The sequence below is a fragment of the Canis lupus genome, chromosome 1, assembly GCF_011100685.1.
Source record: "Canis lupus familiaris isolate Mischka breed German Shepherd chromosome 1, alternate assembly UU_Cfam_GSD_1.0, whole genome shotgun sequence".
Lineage (NCBI taxonomy): Eukaryota > Metazoa > Chordata > Mammalia > Carnivora > Canidae > Canis > Canis lupus.
The window spans coordinates 50,163,934-50,183,518 of NC_049222.1; the positions used below are offsets into that span (position 1 = coordinate 50,163,934).

The following is a 19,585-nucleotide window of genomic DNA, read 5'->3' on the forward strand; positions in this document are numbered from 1 at the left end:
TGTAAATCTTATCCCAGTAGCTGTGCACATAGTACGTCCTGAGTAATTTTCATTTGGTAGAATGAATAAGAGTTAAATTCAATGAATTATCACTGACGTGACTTTAATGATTTCACTGGTTCTTGGCACCTTTTCCCCTGGATTCTCTGTATGCTCTTATTTTCTGAGAATTAGTGAATAAAAGACAAAGGAGTGCCCTTTCTTTTAGGCTACTGCTTTTTGCATCACTAGTACTATATCTTACATATCTGGTAAGAGCTTTGTTCCTGGAAATGATATTTGAGTGAGAGTTAATTTAGAACCTGTCATAAGATCCCTATTTCCCCTTGTTTTAGGCAGACATAAGATTGCCTTCTTTTCAGATCCTGCTAGTTTGTTAGTGCTTGTTTATTTTTTTTGTTTTGTTTTAAAATTTGAATAATAGGTGACTAAAATGAGTTAATTTGGTCATTGGAGATCTGTATTGTACTGTTTTCTAAATTTATTGCTATTCACAATTTCTTTGAGAAATGAACAAGTAAGACAACTCTTTCTGCCCATGGGTCCTGTCCCTGGGCTTTAATAATAGCACTTAAAAAAAAATGAATGAGATAACCTTTCTTTGTTTTAGGTGCTAAAACGTTGTACTAACCTTAAAGTATGTATTTGAATTCTGGACTATCAGAAGCATTGTATCTCCAAGTTATCAGAAAGGACTCTAACCGGAATTGGAATTTTCACGGAGCATAAGAGAACTATAGGAGTAAGAATCTTGCTTTTATTGTTTTCTTTTTAAATAGTTTTCTGCAAAATAAATAAATAAACAAACAAACAAATAAATAAATAAAAGTTTTCTGCGCATCAGGAAGTCTCTGGCTCATGTCCAGGTGTCATCATCCCCACATTCCACCCTCACTCCCCAGCAAGAACAAAAAAAGCAGCAGCAGCAAAGATAAAGTAACTTTATTGAGATATAATTCATAGACCATATAATTCACCCATTTGAAGTGTCCAGATCAATTGGTTCAGATACATTCACAGTTTAATACATCTGTGAATATATATGTAACCACTGCTACAGTGAAATTTAGAGCATTATAATCACCTCAAAAAGAAACCTTACAGTCTTTAGCTATTGCAATCTTCAAATCCCCATGCCTCCCAGTCCTGAGTAACCATTGATCTGCCTTCTCTCTCTATATTTGCCTATTTTGAACATTGTATATAAATTGAATGGTATAATGTGGTTTTTAGTGACTGACTTTTTTCATGTAGCTAATGTTTTCAAGTTTCACCCATGTTGTACCATGTATCAGTCTTAATTTATATGGCTGAATAATATTCTCTTTAATGGAAGTACTACTGTTTGTTTATCTATTCATCATTCAATAGACATTGAGTTGTCTCTGCCTTTTGGCCATTATGAATCATGCTGCCATAAATATTTGTGCACAAATGTTTGTGTGGACACATGTTTTCGTTTTTCTTGGATATATACCTAGGGTTGCAAATGCTCCATTGTATGTTTTCCAGTGTGACTGCACCTTTTGACATTTCCACCAGCAGTGTGTGAGAGTTCTGATTTCTTCATATCTTTGCCCACAGTTGTAATTATTTTATTTGTTGATAACCATCCTAATGGGTGTCAAGTGCTATCTTATGGTTTTGATTTGCATTTTCCTAACAATGGTGAGCATTCTTTCAGATGCTTGTTAGCCATTTATATATCTTTGGAGAAGTGTCCAGTCAGATCCTTTCTCCTTTTTTAAATTGGGTTATCGGTCTTTTTTTTTTTTTTTTTTTTTTAATTTATTTGAGACAGAGAGAGAGACAGAGCAAGCATGAAAAGGGGAGAGAGAGGGAGAATCAGGCTTCCTGCTGAGCAGGGGGCCCCATGTGGGGTTTTGATCCTAGGACCATCTGAGACACTTAACCATCTGAGCTACCCAGGTGCCCTTGGGTTATCCGTCTTTTTATTATTGGGTTATGAGAGTTCTTTGTGTATTCTTGATAGGTCCCTTATCCAGATTCATGACTTGCAAATATTTCTCTCATTCTGTGGGTTGTCTTTTTCACATTCTTGATAGTATTCTTTGATGCACAAACATTTTAAATTTTGAGGAAGTCCAACTTTATTTTGTCCTTTGTTGCTCATATTTTTGGGTCATATCTAAGAATCCATTGCCAAATCTGAGGCCTTACAGATTTACTTCTGCTTTTGCTTAAGAGTTTTATAATTTTAGATCTTACGTTTAGGTCTTTGATCCATTTATTTTATTTTTTTGTATATATTTTTTTTTATTGGAGTTCGGTTTGCCAACATATAGTATAACACCCAGTGCTCATCCCATCAAGTTCTAAATTGATATTTGTATGTAGTGTGAGTTAAGGGTCCAACTTCATCCTTTCGTGTGTAGCTACCCGATTATCCCAGCTTCATTTGCTGAGAAGACTCTTCTTTTCCCATTGAATAGTCTAGGCACCTTGTCAAAAATCATTTGATCATAGGCGTAGGTTTATATCTGCACTCTCAGTTCTGTTCCATTGATTTATGTATCTGTTGTATGCGATAATCACAGTATCTTGATTGTTGTTAACTTTTATAATAATTGCAAGGGGAAGTCAGGAAGGCGAGTCCTTCAACTTTAGTCTTTTCTAGGATTGTTTTGGTTGTCTTTATTTTTTTAACTCCTTATATCCCTGTGTCTAGAATAGTGCTTAGGATATAGTAATTTTTAGTGAGCATTTATTTCAGGGATGGTTTAGAGTAAATAGTTCAATTTCAATTTGATTGGTAAATTGGTATCTCTAAATACTTTCCCAACTGTAGCTAACACATTTTCAGTATATTTTATACTCAGTTCCTTATTATTCCTGTCAATAAGTTTCTAGTAATGAAGTATATCATGGGAGTAGGTTGCTTTTTAAAGGTCGTGTATGCACTGAGGAAAGAATCATAGATAAGGAAAAAGGCATCAGCAAAGGTTTTAGTGATTAACCAACACAAAATTAAGCTGTAAAGAAGTATTGAGACTCAATATAATTAAAATTATTCTTGCAGGAGAGGTATATATTTGTATACTTAAATGTAAGCTTTCAGAAATTGAGTGGCTTCTTGTATTAATATATTAGAACTTTTGTTTGGGTGATTTTAAGTAGTCACAAAAATTTAGTGGCATTTTGTTTCTGTTAATCATTTTTTTCTCCCTCGGCAGGAGAACTTAGAGTAATAAAACTATTTATAGTTTTTCTGATGAGCCCAATCAAGGACCTGTCAAAAATGCTACATATTTGTTTGGTATTCTGGTACCATCTATAGTTGAGAAGTATGTCATTTTTTGTATATTTGTATATTTAAGTGATAACCAGCTTTGTCTTTTAAGTCTGAAGGTTTAGATCTTCTGTATTCCTTTTTAAAAATTAGAGGTCTATGAAGAATCTTTCTGATCTTATATAAATTGTAGAAACTGGGAGCGTTTTAATTGCTACAAAATAAATTGGTTGGATTTGACTATTTGTAAATGTTTTAACCTTTAAGATGAGATGATGTTTGCCTTTCTGTATTATTTTTGTCTGTAAACAAAATTTTCCCTCTTCTTTGTTTCCTAAAGTAATTGCTATATGATTCTATCATAAAATACTTTAGCTAGACTGTGGAGTTAGTCACTTTGAAAGTCATTCATTGCTTCTCTTTATATATGTTATAGATAGATAGTGTATCATTTCATTATGACACTAAAAAAATCTAGAGCAATTTTTAAATTAAAAATTTATAAATATATTGTCTTTAGTGCTATATAATAAACCTGTCTATCATTTTTTGCATAAGCTTAAATATGGAACAAGTGTTTTCAGACATTGGATGATAACACTGTACCCGATTGTCATCACTGAGACAAGGGAAACAAAGTGCGCCCTATAATTACCTTGATTTTTCTGCCTATAAGGTGTTCCAGGCTGTGGTACAGTCTAAATCCCAGGCAAAGCAGAATGGTCTTCTTGAATTGAAGGAGCAGATTGGAATTCAGGGAGACTGAGGCAGTTGGAAGTTGAGGGCAGAATTCTAGAGAGGAAGGAATGATATTGAAAAGAGTACCAGAATCTACGCAGGCCCCCTTGAGTCTTTGAATGCAAGATGCACTTGTATAGAATAGAAGCTCTGCAAGGTTAGGCAAAGAGCCATTGGGGAATTGTGAGCTGAAAGGTTGCTATAGCTCACATGGGGCTTGAAGGGTCTTGAATTTCCACTGGTCAAAGTGGAAAGTTTTTGTTGTGTTGATCACTTGGGACATGTGATAAAGATTTGGAAGATTCATATCTTAGTAGTGGGGTAACTGTTCCTAGAGCAAAGGCATGTCTGAAATTACCCGAAGCAAGCTTGAAAACAAATCTTGAAAGGATAAAGTGGAATTGCAAATAATAATAGCTTGTTTAAAAAAAAAAATTCCTATACTTTTTAAAGAACAGCAAAATGTAGACATTCAGCCGCATAAAATTATAATGTCTAACATCCAACCAAAAATTACTAGACATGCCTGTAAGCCCTAAAAGATGACCTATAACCAGGAGAAGCTTTCAGCCAATAGAAACAATCCCAGAAATTTCAAAAATGACAGAAGTAGAAGAAAGAGTTGTTGATATAGTTATAATTATATTCAGGTATTTAAAGGGAAACATGAACATTGGAAAAAAAAAGATATAAAAAAGACCAAATGGAAATTTTGAAGATGAAAAAAATACAATATCTGAAATGACAAATACACCAGATGGGATTTTCCAAAGACTAGACATTGTAGAAAAAAAAATGACTGAACTTGTGAACATAGCAACAGAAACTATGCAAAATGTAGTACAGAGTAAGGCCAGGAAAAATGTACAGAACAATGATAACATATGAGAACATATCAAGTCATCATCATATGTGTACTTGGAGTTCCTGAAAGAAGAAAGAAAGAGGGGAAACTGAAAAAAAAAAATTAAGTAACTGTAAATGTTTCAAATTTGGGCACTATAAACTCATTGATTCAAAAAAATTTGGTAAGCCCCAGGAAAGATAAATACAAAGACAACCATCACTGGAAAAAAAATCACTGCTTGAATTTTGTTCTTCTATAGTTTCTACCCTTGTCAGTCTTATAAATAACTTTATTCTTGTGTGTCTTCTCTCACATTTCTAGTATTGTATTACATGAAATGTTTTCCATTTTTCTCATTTACCAAACCACTATATTCCATGCTTACTTAAAATCTTTTTTTCCCCAAAGGCTTTGCCTCTATTGTATTTAGTTACTGCTTTGATTATGAACCGTTTAAGAATTTATTTATTTATTTATTTATTTATTTGGATTTATTTATTCCTAAATTAACTGTTACTAAATTAAATGTAATTTATTTTAATTAACCACTTTTGCAGGGAGTATGGAGGATTGTGTTATCCTAAACGTACAACAAAAGTGTGTCAAAAAGATTGAAAATTATTTTATTAGTTGGTTCACTTCATGACATTCATGTGATTTTTAAGTGTGTTTTGTGTGAAGCCAGTATTTGTGGTTGGGAAGGGATTTGTCTCTCTTCTTGGCTACTGTGGAAGTGACCTTGTAGATTGAATATTGATTTTGAATTAGTTATGCATCTGAAACCTTTATCCTTTGAGTGTCTAATACATGTCAGGATGAGGGATTTTGAAGAGAACCCTGCTAGATGTGTGGTAAATATTGTCTAGGTCATTGCTTCTCTACCTTTTTTGGGTCATAGATTGCATTTGAGAATCTGATGAAAACTGTGAACTCTTGACTCCCCTGAAAAATGCACATAATAAAAATTTACATTCATTGTTCAGGGATTCATGGTCTGGTGGTTGAAGTATAAAGTAATATAGATTTGATGTGTTAACTTTTTTTTTTTGGCTTTTCCTATTTTTTTTTTGTACATGTTGCATTTAATTGTATACTGTGAGACATTTCTTTCTGAAGCTGTAGGTGGTGTTTATTTTTGGCATACACAGGACTTTTAGGTCGCACATTTCCAGTAAATTTCACGTTGGCCTTATATATTCAACCACAGTTACCAATTATGTTCCCTTGAGTGAAGAAAGCTATATAATTAAAAATAGGAGCTTTTATTTTTTTGTCTCCTAAAATTGTTTTAGACTCATTTAATTTTTTTCCTAGTTTACATAGTTTTTAATTAGGAGAAAGTTATATTTTTCACGAGACAACTTTGTGTGTGTGTAAATCTTTAATTACATCTTTGGTGTTGGGTAGTGCTTTAATTGTTGTTAATGTGCCATTTCTAAGGATTTCATAATCCCTACAGGCATTGTTTCTCTCAGGTGAACAAGTTTTTTTTTTCTCTTTTGGCCCCTAACCAATGAGTTGATCTTGCTTATTAAAATAGTATAGACAGAAGAGTTGTTTCGATTGACTTTGAGACTGAGTAGTGTGTGAATAGCCTGTGTGTGAAAAAGTCTGCATGGCGTTAGAGAACCGTGCCTCTGTGTCTGCCTGTCCAGTAGCGGATGGTGATAGGGTAGACACCGAGAAGAGAAAGGTAGGTTCTCTCACGACTGTCCCCTACTTAGTGCCCATCCAGCGGCACTTTTCTGTCGGGACAAGGGGGCAGCGTGGTTGGCTGGCTGCCTGTTCCCGGGGGCGCACGTTTGCTCTGCTCACTCTGCTCTGGGCGTTGTAGTTTTCAGCAACTCCGCTGAGCTCTGCCCTCTTCTGTGTCACCTGTGTCTCCTCTCCTCCTTCCAGTCATGCCTTCAGAGCTCTCGAATCTCAGAGGCCGCCTTGTTCTCCTCCTCCCAGTTCTCAAGGCTCGGTCCTGTCTACCAGCATACTCTGTAATCTTTGATAGCTTTACTGAGCGCTACACTCTAAAGACTTGGGGGTCTATACTCGTGTGCTGTATATCTAGTTCTTTCTATAGACTGAAAGCTTGGAGGAGGCAAGAATGGTGACTTTCTCGTTCAGTGATGTATTTTTTGCCAACTCCTAGCACAGCACTTTCCAGGAGGGTCATTGTTGAATGAGTGACGCAGTTATTGTCTTGGAGGAGCTAATTGTGTCATTGACACACCTACACACACAGTAAAGTACCAGTTAATGGGTATTTTTAACTCTAAATAAACCAATCACTAAAACAAAGACCTGAGAAACAAACAAAAACAAAGAATAAAATAATATACATTTAAATTTTTGTATTGTCCCCTGTCACATCTCTTATACAAAATCCTGTTCTGAATGAAAAAAGTTGCTAATTTCAAAATATTGTTCTCTGATTTAAAAGGCTTGTTTTTCTGTCCCTCTATGCTCTTTTTTAGACAAAAACACACACAGGTTTACACAAAGTGAATGAAAACACTAGCCTGATCTGAGGAATGCTCTGTTAGAGGACCAGTATATATTAGTGTTCCACGGGGGGACAGGGTGTAATTCTTAGACGTGGTAGAGAAGGTGAATAGCTACCTGAAAGAGAGGATTTGAGGTAGGCCTTTTATTTTATATGCAGAAATAAGGGCAAGAAAAACCCTCACTTTTTCTTTTTTTCATTTAAATTGTAGTCATACTGTGTCCCCAGGCTAATTGAGACTCAATATTTTAGCTAGGCTAACACCTTTATTTATAGGCGAGGAAATTTAGATGTGGAGTGGTTAAAAGACTTCAGCAAAGATGTGAGTCCTGCAGCTGAGCAGAGAGCTAGTCTCTGAGCTGTTCCCATGCTCTTTCTCCAGCTGGTAGGGACATCCTTCTATAGGGAGAGTAATTTTCCGTGTCTGCCACCAGGAAGGGGCCGACATCCCAGCAACCAAGCTTGGGGTGCGAGGGGTCTGTGCTGTGGAGGTAGACCAGGACTCCAGTTCTGGCCCAGGTCTTTTCCACCTGAGCACACAAGTTACCTTTGCAACTGTTTTTTCTATTATATACATTAGAGATATCCATAGTACCTTTGGGGGTCATCAGGAAGGTTAAATGAGTTAACATTTGTAAAGTGCCTAATTGACTACCTAGTGTATAATAGGTATTTGATGATGAATACCTCTCATCATCAATGAGAATTGGCCCTCTGGGCAAATAATCCTAAAATGGATTCATAAGGCTCTGTCAAAGATTAAGTGAAATTATGTAAGATAGTTAGCATAGTGCCTGGTAAATGGTCAGAACTCAGGATCCAGTGGTAGCATAAGTTACACTGTTAGAATGGAAATTGTTCATTGCTATGTAACAGATTATACAGCTGATTAAAAACAAATAGAAATATGATGCATATCCCCATTTTGGAAGTTACTAATTTAAGTGGCATTTCTTCACCTATTATTTGAAATTTTTTTACAACCCAGTCATCAGTTATATTGATAAAGAATTGCTTAAAATAATACTAAAAATTTCATTTAGTCCTAGTTCTTAGTCTTTTGTATCTGTACAGTAATGTCATTTATTCAGCATTATCATGTAACTGTCCCATACAACATTATTAAGGTAACTAATTAATTCTAAAATAATTTTTATTATAGAATAGTTTAGAGACAATTGCAAAGATAGTGCCTCATTTCTTCTTTTGTTAAATCTCACTGTGTACATTTGTCACAACTAGTGAACCAGTATCGATGCGATATTCTTTACTAAATTCTGTGCTTTATTCAGATTTTGTTCATTTTCCCCTAATGTTCTTTTCCCAGTTCTAGACCCCATCCAGGATATCCCATCACATGTAGTCACGTCTCCTTAGCTCTTTCTCACCTTGTTTTTGAAGACTTTAATAGTTTTAAGGAGTGCCAATCAGGTGTTTTGTACACTAGTCTTCTATTTGGGTTTGTCTGCTGTTTTTATCATGGTTTGACTAGAGTTACGGGTTTTGGGAGGATGGCCACACAGATGAAGTGCCTTTCTCATCGTATCAGGGCCCATGTTCTCAGCATGACTTTTTACTGATGCTGTTAACCTTGATCACTTGGCTGAAGGCTGAGAATGTTTTGTCAGTTTTCTCTACTATACAGTTAACATTTTTACTCTACTTGTCCATGCTCTCTCTACTCCTTGGAAGTGAGTCACTAAAAGTGAAGTTCACACTTAAGTGGTGGGGAGTTAAACTCCACCTCCTTGAGAGGGGAGTTTCTACATAAATTATTTGGATTTTCTTCTGTACAAGAGACTTGTCCCATTTCCCATTTATTTATTTATTTTTTAGTAATTATATCACTATAGACTCATGGATTCATTGTTATAATTGGATATAATTCTGTATCTTTATTTTGTGGCTCAAATTTTTCCAGCTTTTGCCAGTGGGAGCTCTGCTTCTATGTCCTTCTAAAGTACTCTCATTGGTTTGTTTTTTGTTTTTTGAGCACTTCCTTCCTTGCTGGCACTACAAGGTGCTCCAAGCTCATATTACATCTTCCCCTCGCTCTGGTCCTGGACTCAGCCATTTCTCCAGTGAGTCCTGGTTCTTCAATTGGATCATGATGTTGGAAACCAAGATCTGATCTCAGATAAATGAGCTTTTTCTGTGCTGATGTCAAAGCAGAGGTAAGAGATTTTATGTCCCAGTTGTCTAATTGCTTTCCTCACTTTTCTTTGCATTTTATGCCACCGAAAACCTGGGCGAATAGATCTCATATGCTTGTATTTCCTAGATCTATCCCCCTAAACAGGTGGGGTTCATCTTTTGAATGTGTGTGTGTGTCATAGGGCATATTTATAGTTAACTATTTAAAAAATCGAATTAGAAAGAAAGATAACTTGAGCTAAGGAGATTCAGACAGCTCATGTGCTTCCCACAGTAAGTAGCTCTTCCGTTACTTGATTTCTAAGAATGACAGGGAGTAATTCATGACGGGAAGTGTTTTATTTGTTTTCAACAAATAAATTCAATTTAGAACAAAGGAATTTAAAAAATGTTCTCGTTTGTGAGAGTAGGTAGAGGAACATCATAATTCTTTTGCCTACCTTTGAAGTTTTAAACATTTTTCTTGTTTCTCCCTAAATTCTGTAATGTTTTGTGTGCACTTGGCATGGTGGAAGACCATTTGCTTCTCCTCCCAGCTTTGATCCAGTTTTTCGTCTTCCAACTTTTCCTGCTTAAGCCCCACAGTTGTCTTTAGTTAAGCCTAAAACAACCTTTTGAATGAATTAGCATTCTTATTTTATGTTGCTTTCTTTAAATTTTTTTCCATTGGCATTTCATCATCAAATGCATTCACAGCAAGACTGACATGCTTATTTTCACTTCTTGTGTTGAAAGGACATCCTCCCACCTTGCTCCCTGAGCATTCCCCCTGTACAACTTGTTGTATGGCTGAAAGGCCTCAAGGAAGTGCATCTCAGAAGGGTTTTTGTTCCATTTTGATTGTCTCCTTGCTAATCTGTATACATATGATCTAGTGTTGATTTGCAGAGTTTTGGAAAAATATATATATATACATATATATATATATATATATGTATCTTTGAAGCCATTAGAACTGGTAAAAAATAAGAAAGTGCATCTGAAAATATCTTATTCTTTGCACTCTTGTTTTTAAGTCCTCAACTCTTTACAGCAAAATTGCAGAAATAACAGGAATAATCACATTTGTCTTGCAAGCTGTAACATGACTCCTATGTATTTAAATACCTAGAGCTTCTCTCTCTCTTTCTTTCCCTTTCTCTTTTGGTTCTAGTTCTTTTCAAGTAGTTTTCTACTTAAGCAGAAGTTAGAGATGATAATATGAAGTGTTTAAAGCATTTTGTTACATTTGTTTATGTGGTTTTATAAGACTTTATTTTCCAGAAGCCTTCATCTGAAAATATATTTTTTAAAGTATATAATTATTTTATTTCTTAATGATGAGCAGGATATATCCATGTGGAGTAACTGTTCTTTTTATATATATTTGTTTTTAGTCTTTGTGTTCTTTTTTGTTCTACTTAGTATAGGAGTGATAAAATCTACTTTGTGTAAATCTGTGACATAAAAGACTTTTGCCAGAAGATCTAAGGCAGGGCTTATCCATGCAACCACTTAACCCTTTCCAAGATGAGACCCTGTCCATTTCTTCTATAAAACATATCTGCTGATGCTCACAGCATCATGACTGCTTATGACTAATAGGCTACTATCTGGAATGCCCGTGCCATTCTTTTTCCACCAATTAAAATATATGCTTATCAAGAGTTCCTTGTTTGTTCCTAAATCTATATAGGTCTACTGTATGTTTTAATTGTTATTGCATAATTTAGCAAACTCTTATACAAATAGATGAAATGTGAATACAAGAGAGAATTATGATTTCCATATAACTGGAATTGCAGTGCTTTGGAAAGCCTCAAGATAGGTCACAAGAAGAAAATTGCTATCAAATAGACATAGGAAAGAGTTGTTAACATTTAGAAAGAAAAATCATGAAAATCCAGAAAAATTGCTCCATGGAAGTCTTTAGATTCTTGTTCTATTTTAATGAAATAGTGTAGATTGTAGATACTACACTTGGTTGCAGTGTTTGTGACCCATGACTTCTCTCAGGGACCCATACTACAAAACAAGGCTGTGGCCCTCATCAAAGTGCTGTTGGATTTAATCTCATTCATGGGCTTACAGCAAAAGTAAATGTTTTAAATTTTATATTTGTGGTAGTTATCTATATAATTTAACAAGACACACCAAAGCTTAATGGCTTAAAATAAAAACCATTTACTATCTATTATGGTACTGAGTAGTTCTTTTGCCTCTCATGATGTTGGCTTGGGTTCAGGGACAGCTGGAAGGTCCAAAATAGCCTCACTCACAAGCTAGCAAGTTGGTGCTGGCTGTCAGCTGGAAGCTCAACAAGATTTTGACCTAGCTAGGTTCTCTTTCATGCAGCTTCTCCACCTGGCTAGGCTGGGCTTCGAAGATCGTGGCAGTCTTAGAGCAGTTGGACTTCTTACATGGTGGCTAGCCTCCCCTGAAGTACCCAGCTGTAACTGACCCAGTGTCACTTTTACTATGTATCATTAGTAAAGCAGGCACAGGGTCACCCCAGGTGAAGAGGAGGTGATTATAGAAAGGTGTGTGAATACTGGGAGGCCATCAAAGTAACCAGCCACCAGAGATGTTTCAGTTTAAGTGTGCATGTTTTATTTTTAATGCTTTTGACCTGTATTTTTAAAATTACCTGGCTAACCACAGGTCCCAGTAACATTTGATAAGAAGGCTTCTAATAAATGAAGGAGTTTGCAAGCAGACTTATTTATAGTAATTTGATAAAAACTTGTATTCTCGGGGATCCCTGGGTGGCTCAGCGGTTTAGCGTCTGCCTTTGGCCCAGGGTGTGATCCTGGAGACCCAGGATCCAGTCCCGTGTTGGGCTCCCTGCATGGAGCTTGCTTCTTCCTCTGCCTGTGTCTCTGCCTCTCTCTCTCTTTCCTTCTCTCTCTCTCTCTCTGTGTCTCTAATGAATAAATAAATAAAATCTTTTGAAAAAATAAATAAAACCTGTATTCTCACTAATAAGAGTGGGACATAAGAATTTCAGCCCATGTTAATCTGATTCCCAAACCATTATTCCTTATACCCCATTGCAGTTGTTTTGGATAGTAGATAGTTATCTTGGCACCTAGGTTACATAATCACAATAATATTAATGGCAGAAATCGACCATCATTTAGTTCTTGCAGCCTTTAAAAAAATCACATTCTTCAAATACTTGTGATTGTATTTTAATAGATTTTGGATAATGATTAAGTCTAAAGTATCAAAGATAACATTTTTGCCTCACAGATTCACTTGTTTAGTAGGTAGTTGTGGGTACGTAATCTGCACCAGGACAGACAATGGAGAAACAGTGGTAAAATGATAGATGGGGTCCCGGCCCTCATAGAGCTTTGAGTCTGATTGAGGGGTGAGGGGATAGTTCTTGTTTGTTTCCATGGGAGATACTTTTCTTTTCCTAATCTACTTTTGTTTGAAAAAGAAATAAAATTTAGTTAAAAAAGAAAGTCTGTCTTGAAAACGAATACTCAGTAGGTTTATAAAGATCTTGTACTCTGAATCAATGAAGAAGTAACTAGTGATAAGTATGAGTTTTCACAGCAGCTTCCTTGGAGGTTAGCTGGTAAATGTTCAACAATAGGCTGACAATATAGATCAATTGACTTATTAATTAAATGGCTCTTACAATACGAACCAACCATGCAGCCTCAAAATTAGCTTAGCTCCTTTTGATGTATACTGCTTGCCCAGTAAACTGTACAAGTTCTTAAAAAAGGAAACCTAGAAAATCTACCGTCTCTGCTTCCCTCCCCCTCCTTTCCTTTCCCTCAACAGCAGCAATCTCCTTTTAATTATTATTTAATAGAGAATAGGTTAATGAGGAGGTAGAGGTGGCAAAGAAGACCTCACACAGGTGAGCTTAAGTGACTAAAAGATCTTAATTCTAAGGATTTTGCTAAGGAACTAGTAGTGAAGTATTTTTTTTTTTAGGGCTTTTGCAAAACCACAGATGTTTTTGAACTCCTCTAATCCAACTTTATTATTTTATGGATGAGCTATTTCAGGCACCATGTGGTTTACCTACTGTGTCACAGCAAAACTATGTAACCTCAAGTTACTTGAATTTTTGTCTTGTCTTCCACACGTTTTCCATTGAAAAATGACCAAACTCCCTCAGATTGAGTTCAACACATACTTTTCTTAGACCAGATTTTATGTCAAGTGAATAGTACTTGGCAAAGTTTTATGTTAAAAGAGTGAGACATTGTTTAATGTGACTGTCAGAAGTTTAGCATCAGAAAGAAATTTCACATTTATGTGTTTTTCAACACAAATAAGGCCAGTGTTTCCGGGCAATTGATGTAGACCTTGTACTACTTTCCTTATCCAAAATAATTGGTATCCATGGAAACATTCTGAACTAGTCAACTGACCACATTAGCTCATCTCATATGAGCTAATACAAAATGAGGTTTTGAATGGTTTTGGTTAGTTAATTGAAATGATGCAAGTTCTTTTGAACTTACCACTAGTGTTTATATTCCTAGATTTTGTGTATAAGTTTTTTTTTTTTTTTTTTTTTTTTACAGAAAAATTTTGCTTAATGTCCCTTCACACTGCACTATTACATATTGCTTCTAAGTTAAGACTCCCAAACAAAGTTGTTTTTCCCTGGCTCCTTTTAAGATTTTTTCTCTTCATCATTGGTTTTTAGGAATTTGATTATGATATGCATAATCAAAACCAATAGTTTTTTTCAAATTGTTCTGCTTGGAGTTTGTAGAACTACTTGGATCTGTGAACTAAACAGTTTTCTTCAAATTTGGAAAATTTTCAGCTCTTAATTCTTTTTTTTTTTTTTTTTTTTTTTTTTATTTATTCATGAGAGACACAGAGGCAGAGGCCTAGGCACAGAGACAGGCAGGCTCCCTATGAGGAGCCCGATGCGGAACTTGATCCCAGGACCCTAGAATCACGACCTGAGCCAAAGGCATATAGATGCTCAACCACCGAATCACCCAGAGGTGTTCCTCAGCCCTTAATTCTTAAAATATTTTTTTCTGTGCCTCCCTTTTTCATTTTAGATTCTAGTAATACATGGGTTACACTGCTTGATATTGTCTCACAGATAACTGATGCTATGTTTTTTCTTTTTTTTCTGTAATCTTTTTCTAATTCATGTTGGGATAGTTTCTGTTGCTGTCTTGAAGTTCACGGATCATTTCTTCTGCTGTGTCTCATCTGCTTTTAAATTCTATACAGAGTATTTGTCATTTTAGGTACAATTTTCATTTTTGCAAGTTCTACTTGAGTAATTTCTGGTCTGCTTATTGATCTTTTTCCCCTTGTTTGGGTCATAGTTTCCTTTTGTTTGATAGCTCTTGATAGGATGGCAGACATTATGCATAGTATCTATTGAATGCTAGACTTTAATTCCTTTAAATATTTTTGGACTTTGTACTGACATGTGTTTTTTTGTTTGTTTGTTTGTTTGTTTTTAAGATTTTATGTATTCATGAGAGATACAGAGAGAGAGGCAGAGCCTGAAGCAGAGGAAGAAGCAGGCTCCCTGTGGGGAGCCTGATGTGGGACTCAATCCCAGGGTCCTGGGATCATGCCCTGAGCCAAAGGCAGATGTTCAACCACTGAGTGACCCAGGTGCCCTTGTACTGACATGTGTTAAGTTACTAAGTTACTTGGATGGAATATATTAACATATCCAATAAGTGTGTGAATACCATCTTGATGGAGTTAAGTAAATCCTAAGAAAGTATTAAATGTATAAATTCATCTTTATTATAATGTCTGTTCTAAAATTCATTTTAATTATGAGTTATATAGTGGCTGGCAGCACCACATGGTACGTTTTTCTACCTCATTTTCTGTGTGGCATAATGAATAAAGAGTGATGAAATACACTGTTTTTTCTTATTTTAATGCATCATTTATGACAGTATTCCTCTGCTTCCGTGTGATTCTGTATGTCTCCTGTTAGAAAATTAGATAATTCGGAAATACTTTGGAATAAGTAGTGTTTATTGTGTCTGTGAGGGTATAAAGACTGAGGTAGATGACTTTGTTTTATGATAGGTGTGGGTTTAAAAACAAGAGATCTTCATCTTCTGTGCAAGTATTACAGGGACTTAGTTTTCTGCTTTTATTTGGAGAGTGCAGCCAAATGAAATTTTCCATGGGTAGAGAATAACTTGTCCATAGTTGGATGACAGCACAACACAAATATTTTTTTCTGTTTCCCCAAATTAAATTTTTCATAAAAGTTAACATTTTTATTATATGTATTGTCTGATTCTTTTTATCTGCCAAAGCACCAGACTTGTTTCCATCATACATAGATTAGAGAAGGGTACTTATTTGAAAAATAAACTATTCTCTTCAGATCATGACTCTGTCCTTAGCTCTGGGGGTTTGCCATTGAACTTGGCTTACTGAAGTTTGGGTGTTTTCAGTCCTTCTTCAAAAAATCCTTTTCCACTTTTACTTGCATTTTATTAATTTATTCATCCACATGAGACTACAGGGTACCAGTAAAACATACCATTTTATATGCCTGTTTTATATTTTAGTGTTTCCCTAATAGCTATTTATTTCCATTGTTTTGATTATTTTGAATATTCACAACTGAATTTTCTGAAGTTTTTTTAGAATGTTGACTTTACAAATTATGTATTAGTCTTTTTTTTTTTTTTAGTTTTAGGAAGATTTGTCAGGTATGCAGTCACCTATGTTCTAAGGCTGGGATGTAGCTTTAGATCTTCTGACTCCTGAGTTCATGTCTCTCCTCATTGCAGAGAGCATGTTGTAAACAAGGTCTTGTATGTTCCTTTATCTGACTCCATTTTTCTATTTACCCTGGCATTCCCTGCTGTCTGGCCTCGATGTATTTAACTGCCTAAATATTTGTGCTGTAGTTTTGTAGTGATTACCATTACCGTTCTAATATATGAAATATCTTATTGTGCTGAGACACTGAATGGTTTTGAACACTATTCTAGAAACTTGGAGATACAAAAGTAATGCAATACATTGTCTTTACCATTGACTTTATCTTAGAGGGGAAGAAAAAAGTTACAGTATTGAATTTGAAAGGATTTAGAAGATGCTACAAATATTAAAATGATCTCCAGTCCTGTACCGTGGTGAACTCAAAGGTGGATTTTTCTTTCTTTCTTTCTTTCTTTCTTTCTTTCTTTCTTTCTTGTCTTTCTTCTTCTTTCTTTCTCTTTCGTTCTTTTTTCTTTCTTTCTTATCTTTTTTTTTTTTTTTTTTTTTTTTCTCTCTCTATCTCTCTCTTCTTCTGTCCTTCTTACTTCCTTCCTTTCCTTCCCTTAATTCCTTCCTTCTCTTTTTTTTTCCTTTCTTTTCCTTTTTTTCTCTCTCTCTCTTCTTCCGTTCTTTCTCCTGCCTTCCTTCCTATCCTTCACCTTCCTGCTTCCTTCCTTCGCCTTTTTCCTTATCCTTCCCTTTCCTTGTCCCCTTCCCTTCCCTTCCATTCCCTTGTCCTTCCCTTCCTTCCCTTCCTTCCCTTCCCTTGCCCTTCCCGTTCCCTTCCCTTCCCTTCCCTTCCCTTCCCTTCCTTCCCTTCCCTTCCCTTCCCTTCCCTTCCCTTCCTTCCCTTCCCTTCCTTCCCTTCCCTTCCCTTCCCTTCCCTTCCCTTCCCTTCCCTTCCCTTCCCTTCCCTTCCCTTCCCTTCCCTTCCCTTCCCTTCCCTTCCCTCCCTTTCCCTTCCTTCCCTTCCCTTCCCTTCCCTCCCTTCCCTTCCCTTCCCTTCCCTTCCCTTCCCTTCCTTCCCTTCCCTTCCCTTCCCTTCCCTTCCCTTCCCTTCCCTTCCCTTCCCTTCCCTTCCCTTCCCTTCCCTTCCTTCCCTTCCCTTCCCGTCCCTTCCCTTCCCTTCCCTTCCCTTCCCGTCCCTTCCCTTCCCGTCCCTTCCCTTCCCTTCCCTTCCCTTCCTTCCCTTTCCCTTCCTTCTCCCTTCCCTTCCCTTTCCCTTCCCTTCCTTCCCTTCCCTCCCTTCCTTCCCTTCCCTTCCTTCCCTTCCCTCCCTTCCTTCCCTTCCTTCCCTTCCTTCCCTTCTCCCTTCCCTTCCCCTTCCCTCCTTCCCTTCCTTATCCCTTCGCCTTCCCGTTCCCTGTCCCTTCCCTTCCGTCCATTCCCGTCCCGTCCTTCCCTTCCCTTCCTTCCCTTCCTTCCCTTCCCTCCTTCCCGTCCCTTCCGTCCTGCCCTTCCCGTCCTTCCCTGCCCTTCCCTTCCCTTCCCTTCCCTTCCCATTCCCTTCCCTTCCTTCCTTCCTTCCCTTCCCTTCCCTTCCCTTCCATTCCCTTCCCTTCCCTTCCTCTTCCTCCCTTCCCTTCCCTTCCCTTCCCTCCCTTCCTTCCCCTTCACTTCCCTTCCCTTCCCTTCCCTTCCCTTCCCTTCCCTTCCCTTCCCTTCCCTTCCCTTCCCTTCCCTTCCCTTCCCTTCCCTTCCCTTCCCTTCCCTTCCCTTCCCATTTTTAAGGAGGCTCTGCACCCAATGACCCAGTGTGGGTCTCAAACTCACCACAAGGTCAAAAGTCACTTATCCTACTGATTAAGCCAGCCTGGCGCCCCTGTTCCTAATGTTAAGCAGATGAAGTAAGGAACTCAGGTTCTTTCAGTGGGTAACAAATGAGTCTGGGACTTCCAAGGCTTATAAAAGGAGTAGTAGCAATCATTGAGTGAACCCCCAGTCCATTATTACTCTTTTGTTAAGCATGCATTATTGGATTTAATCCTCACTGGAGTCTAAGTATTATCCTTATTTTGGAAATGTACAGTGTGGAGATTTTAGATAATTTGGGCAATCACCATAGCTAATCACCAGGGCAGTCAGGATTTGAACCAAAGTCCCTCAGAACACAAAGCCTGCAGAGTTAATCATTCCAAACCTATGCTAGTAATAGTAAGCACCACAATGCAGGGAGAGGAGATTAGTGGCCTTGTCATTGATGGACATATCTTCTTGTCAGCTGAATCAGCTATTTTGCAGTGAGTGTAGAAGTGGTTGTAGGAAATTTCAAGTTCATCTGGAAGTTGTATTATTTGTTGTATGACTGTGTGATACTTCAGTTATAGATGTAGTTAGCCTAAGGGAACACACCTATTTAAAACTTATTTCTAAATTTGCTCATGGTTTAATTTGTGGTCATTAGCTTTCAGGGTATTTCATTTGTATGTCTTAATGTGTGCACATATGTATGGGGGCACGTGTACTCACAATACCTAGAGTCATTTCATCTGATTAAATCAGTTTTGACCTGTTAGAGGGATTCTTTATGGATTTCAGTGCTATAAATTTATATAATTCTGCAGCATTTTTATTTTTTGAAAGTTCATTTTCTGAAGTTTTATTTGTTAGTATAATTCAGCAATAATGGTGTCATATATTTTAGAGTGGTTTTTCTTTTTCCACCTCAATTTTGTAATAGCTTTGATTTTATATCAAGATATAAATTGCCAGGAAGAACACTGGTTATATCTTGGATGTAGTTTGGAGTTTGATTTATAAAATATGAAGTTTATTTTAGAAAGAATATTCAGAATGAGATAGATGGTGCTGTATATTTGAAAGGAGCTATGTGATTGATTCCTTCTAGTTTGCTGTTTGGGGATTGTATTTGTTCTGTTTGTATCAGTAAGCTTTTTCATTTTTGTTAGCTTTGCAAAATAGAACTTTATCAAAATAGTGATGTTACTTGAGAAACTGGCTGGGGATAGAGGATTGGCAGGAAGCATTACCAGAGAATAAGGTGATGAGGAGTGTATTTTGAAGGTGAAGAGAACCTAATTCCTTTTTCTTCTTCCACAGCGTCCTTCTCCCCTACACCCTCCCACCCCCCCGCCCCCACCAGCTCTGTTCTGTAGTGGTTAGCAGAGGACATAGAAACAATGACCTGCTGCTCCCCGGATCACAGTAAAGTGTTCGTATGCTTCCTGTTCTGTGTGCTTCCAAAAGAGGAAGTACTTGCCCACTCGTGCACCGGGCCTCCAGTGGCTAGCACACAAGTACATGCTTCGTTCTCTTTCATTTGTATCTTCTAGTCCTTTGCTCTCTTGTTCCTCAGTCTGTGCGTTTTTAGGTTTAAGCTCCTGTGTGTCAGAATTCTGTAAACAACAGGAAC

At 36.9% G+C, this 19,585-nt stretch overlaps 1 protein-coding gene across 7 annotated transcripts in view; it reads left to right on the forward strand.

Moving 5' to 3' along the window:
• Positions 1 to 19,585, forward strand: part of MAP3K4 (mitogen-activated protein kinase kinase kinase 4) — a 111,738-nt gene that overhangs the window by 18,610 nt on the left and 73,543 nt on the right. The window contains exon 1 of one of the 7 annotated variants that reach the window (XM_038526500.1): positions 9,380 to 9,506. The exons of 5 other annotated variants lie outside the window; for them this stretch is intronic. In XM_038526500.1, coding sequence (XP_038382428.1) covers positions 9,493 to 9,506 — 14 coding nt within the window. In that variant the 5' untranslated portion in view covers positions 9,380 to 9,492. Of the gene's footprint in view, positions 1 to 9,379; positions 9,507 to 19,423; positions 19,470 to 19,585 lie in introns of those variants that run through there. One more of the 7 variants, XM_038526503.1, reaches the window with a different exon arrangement.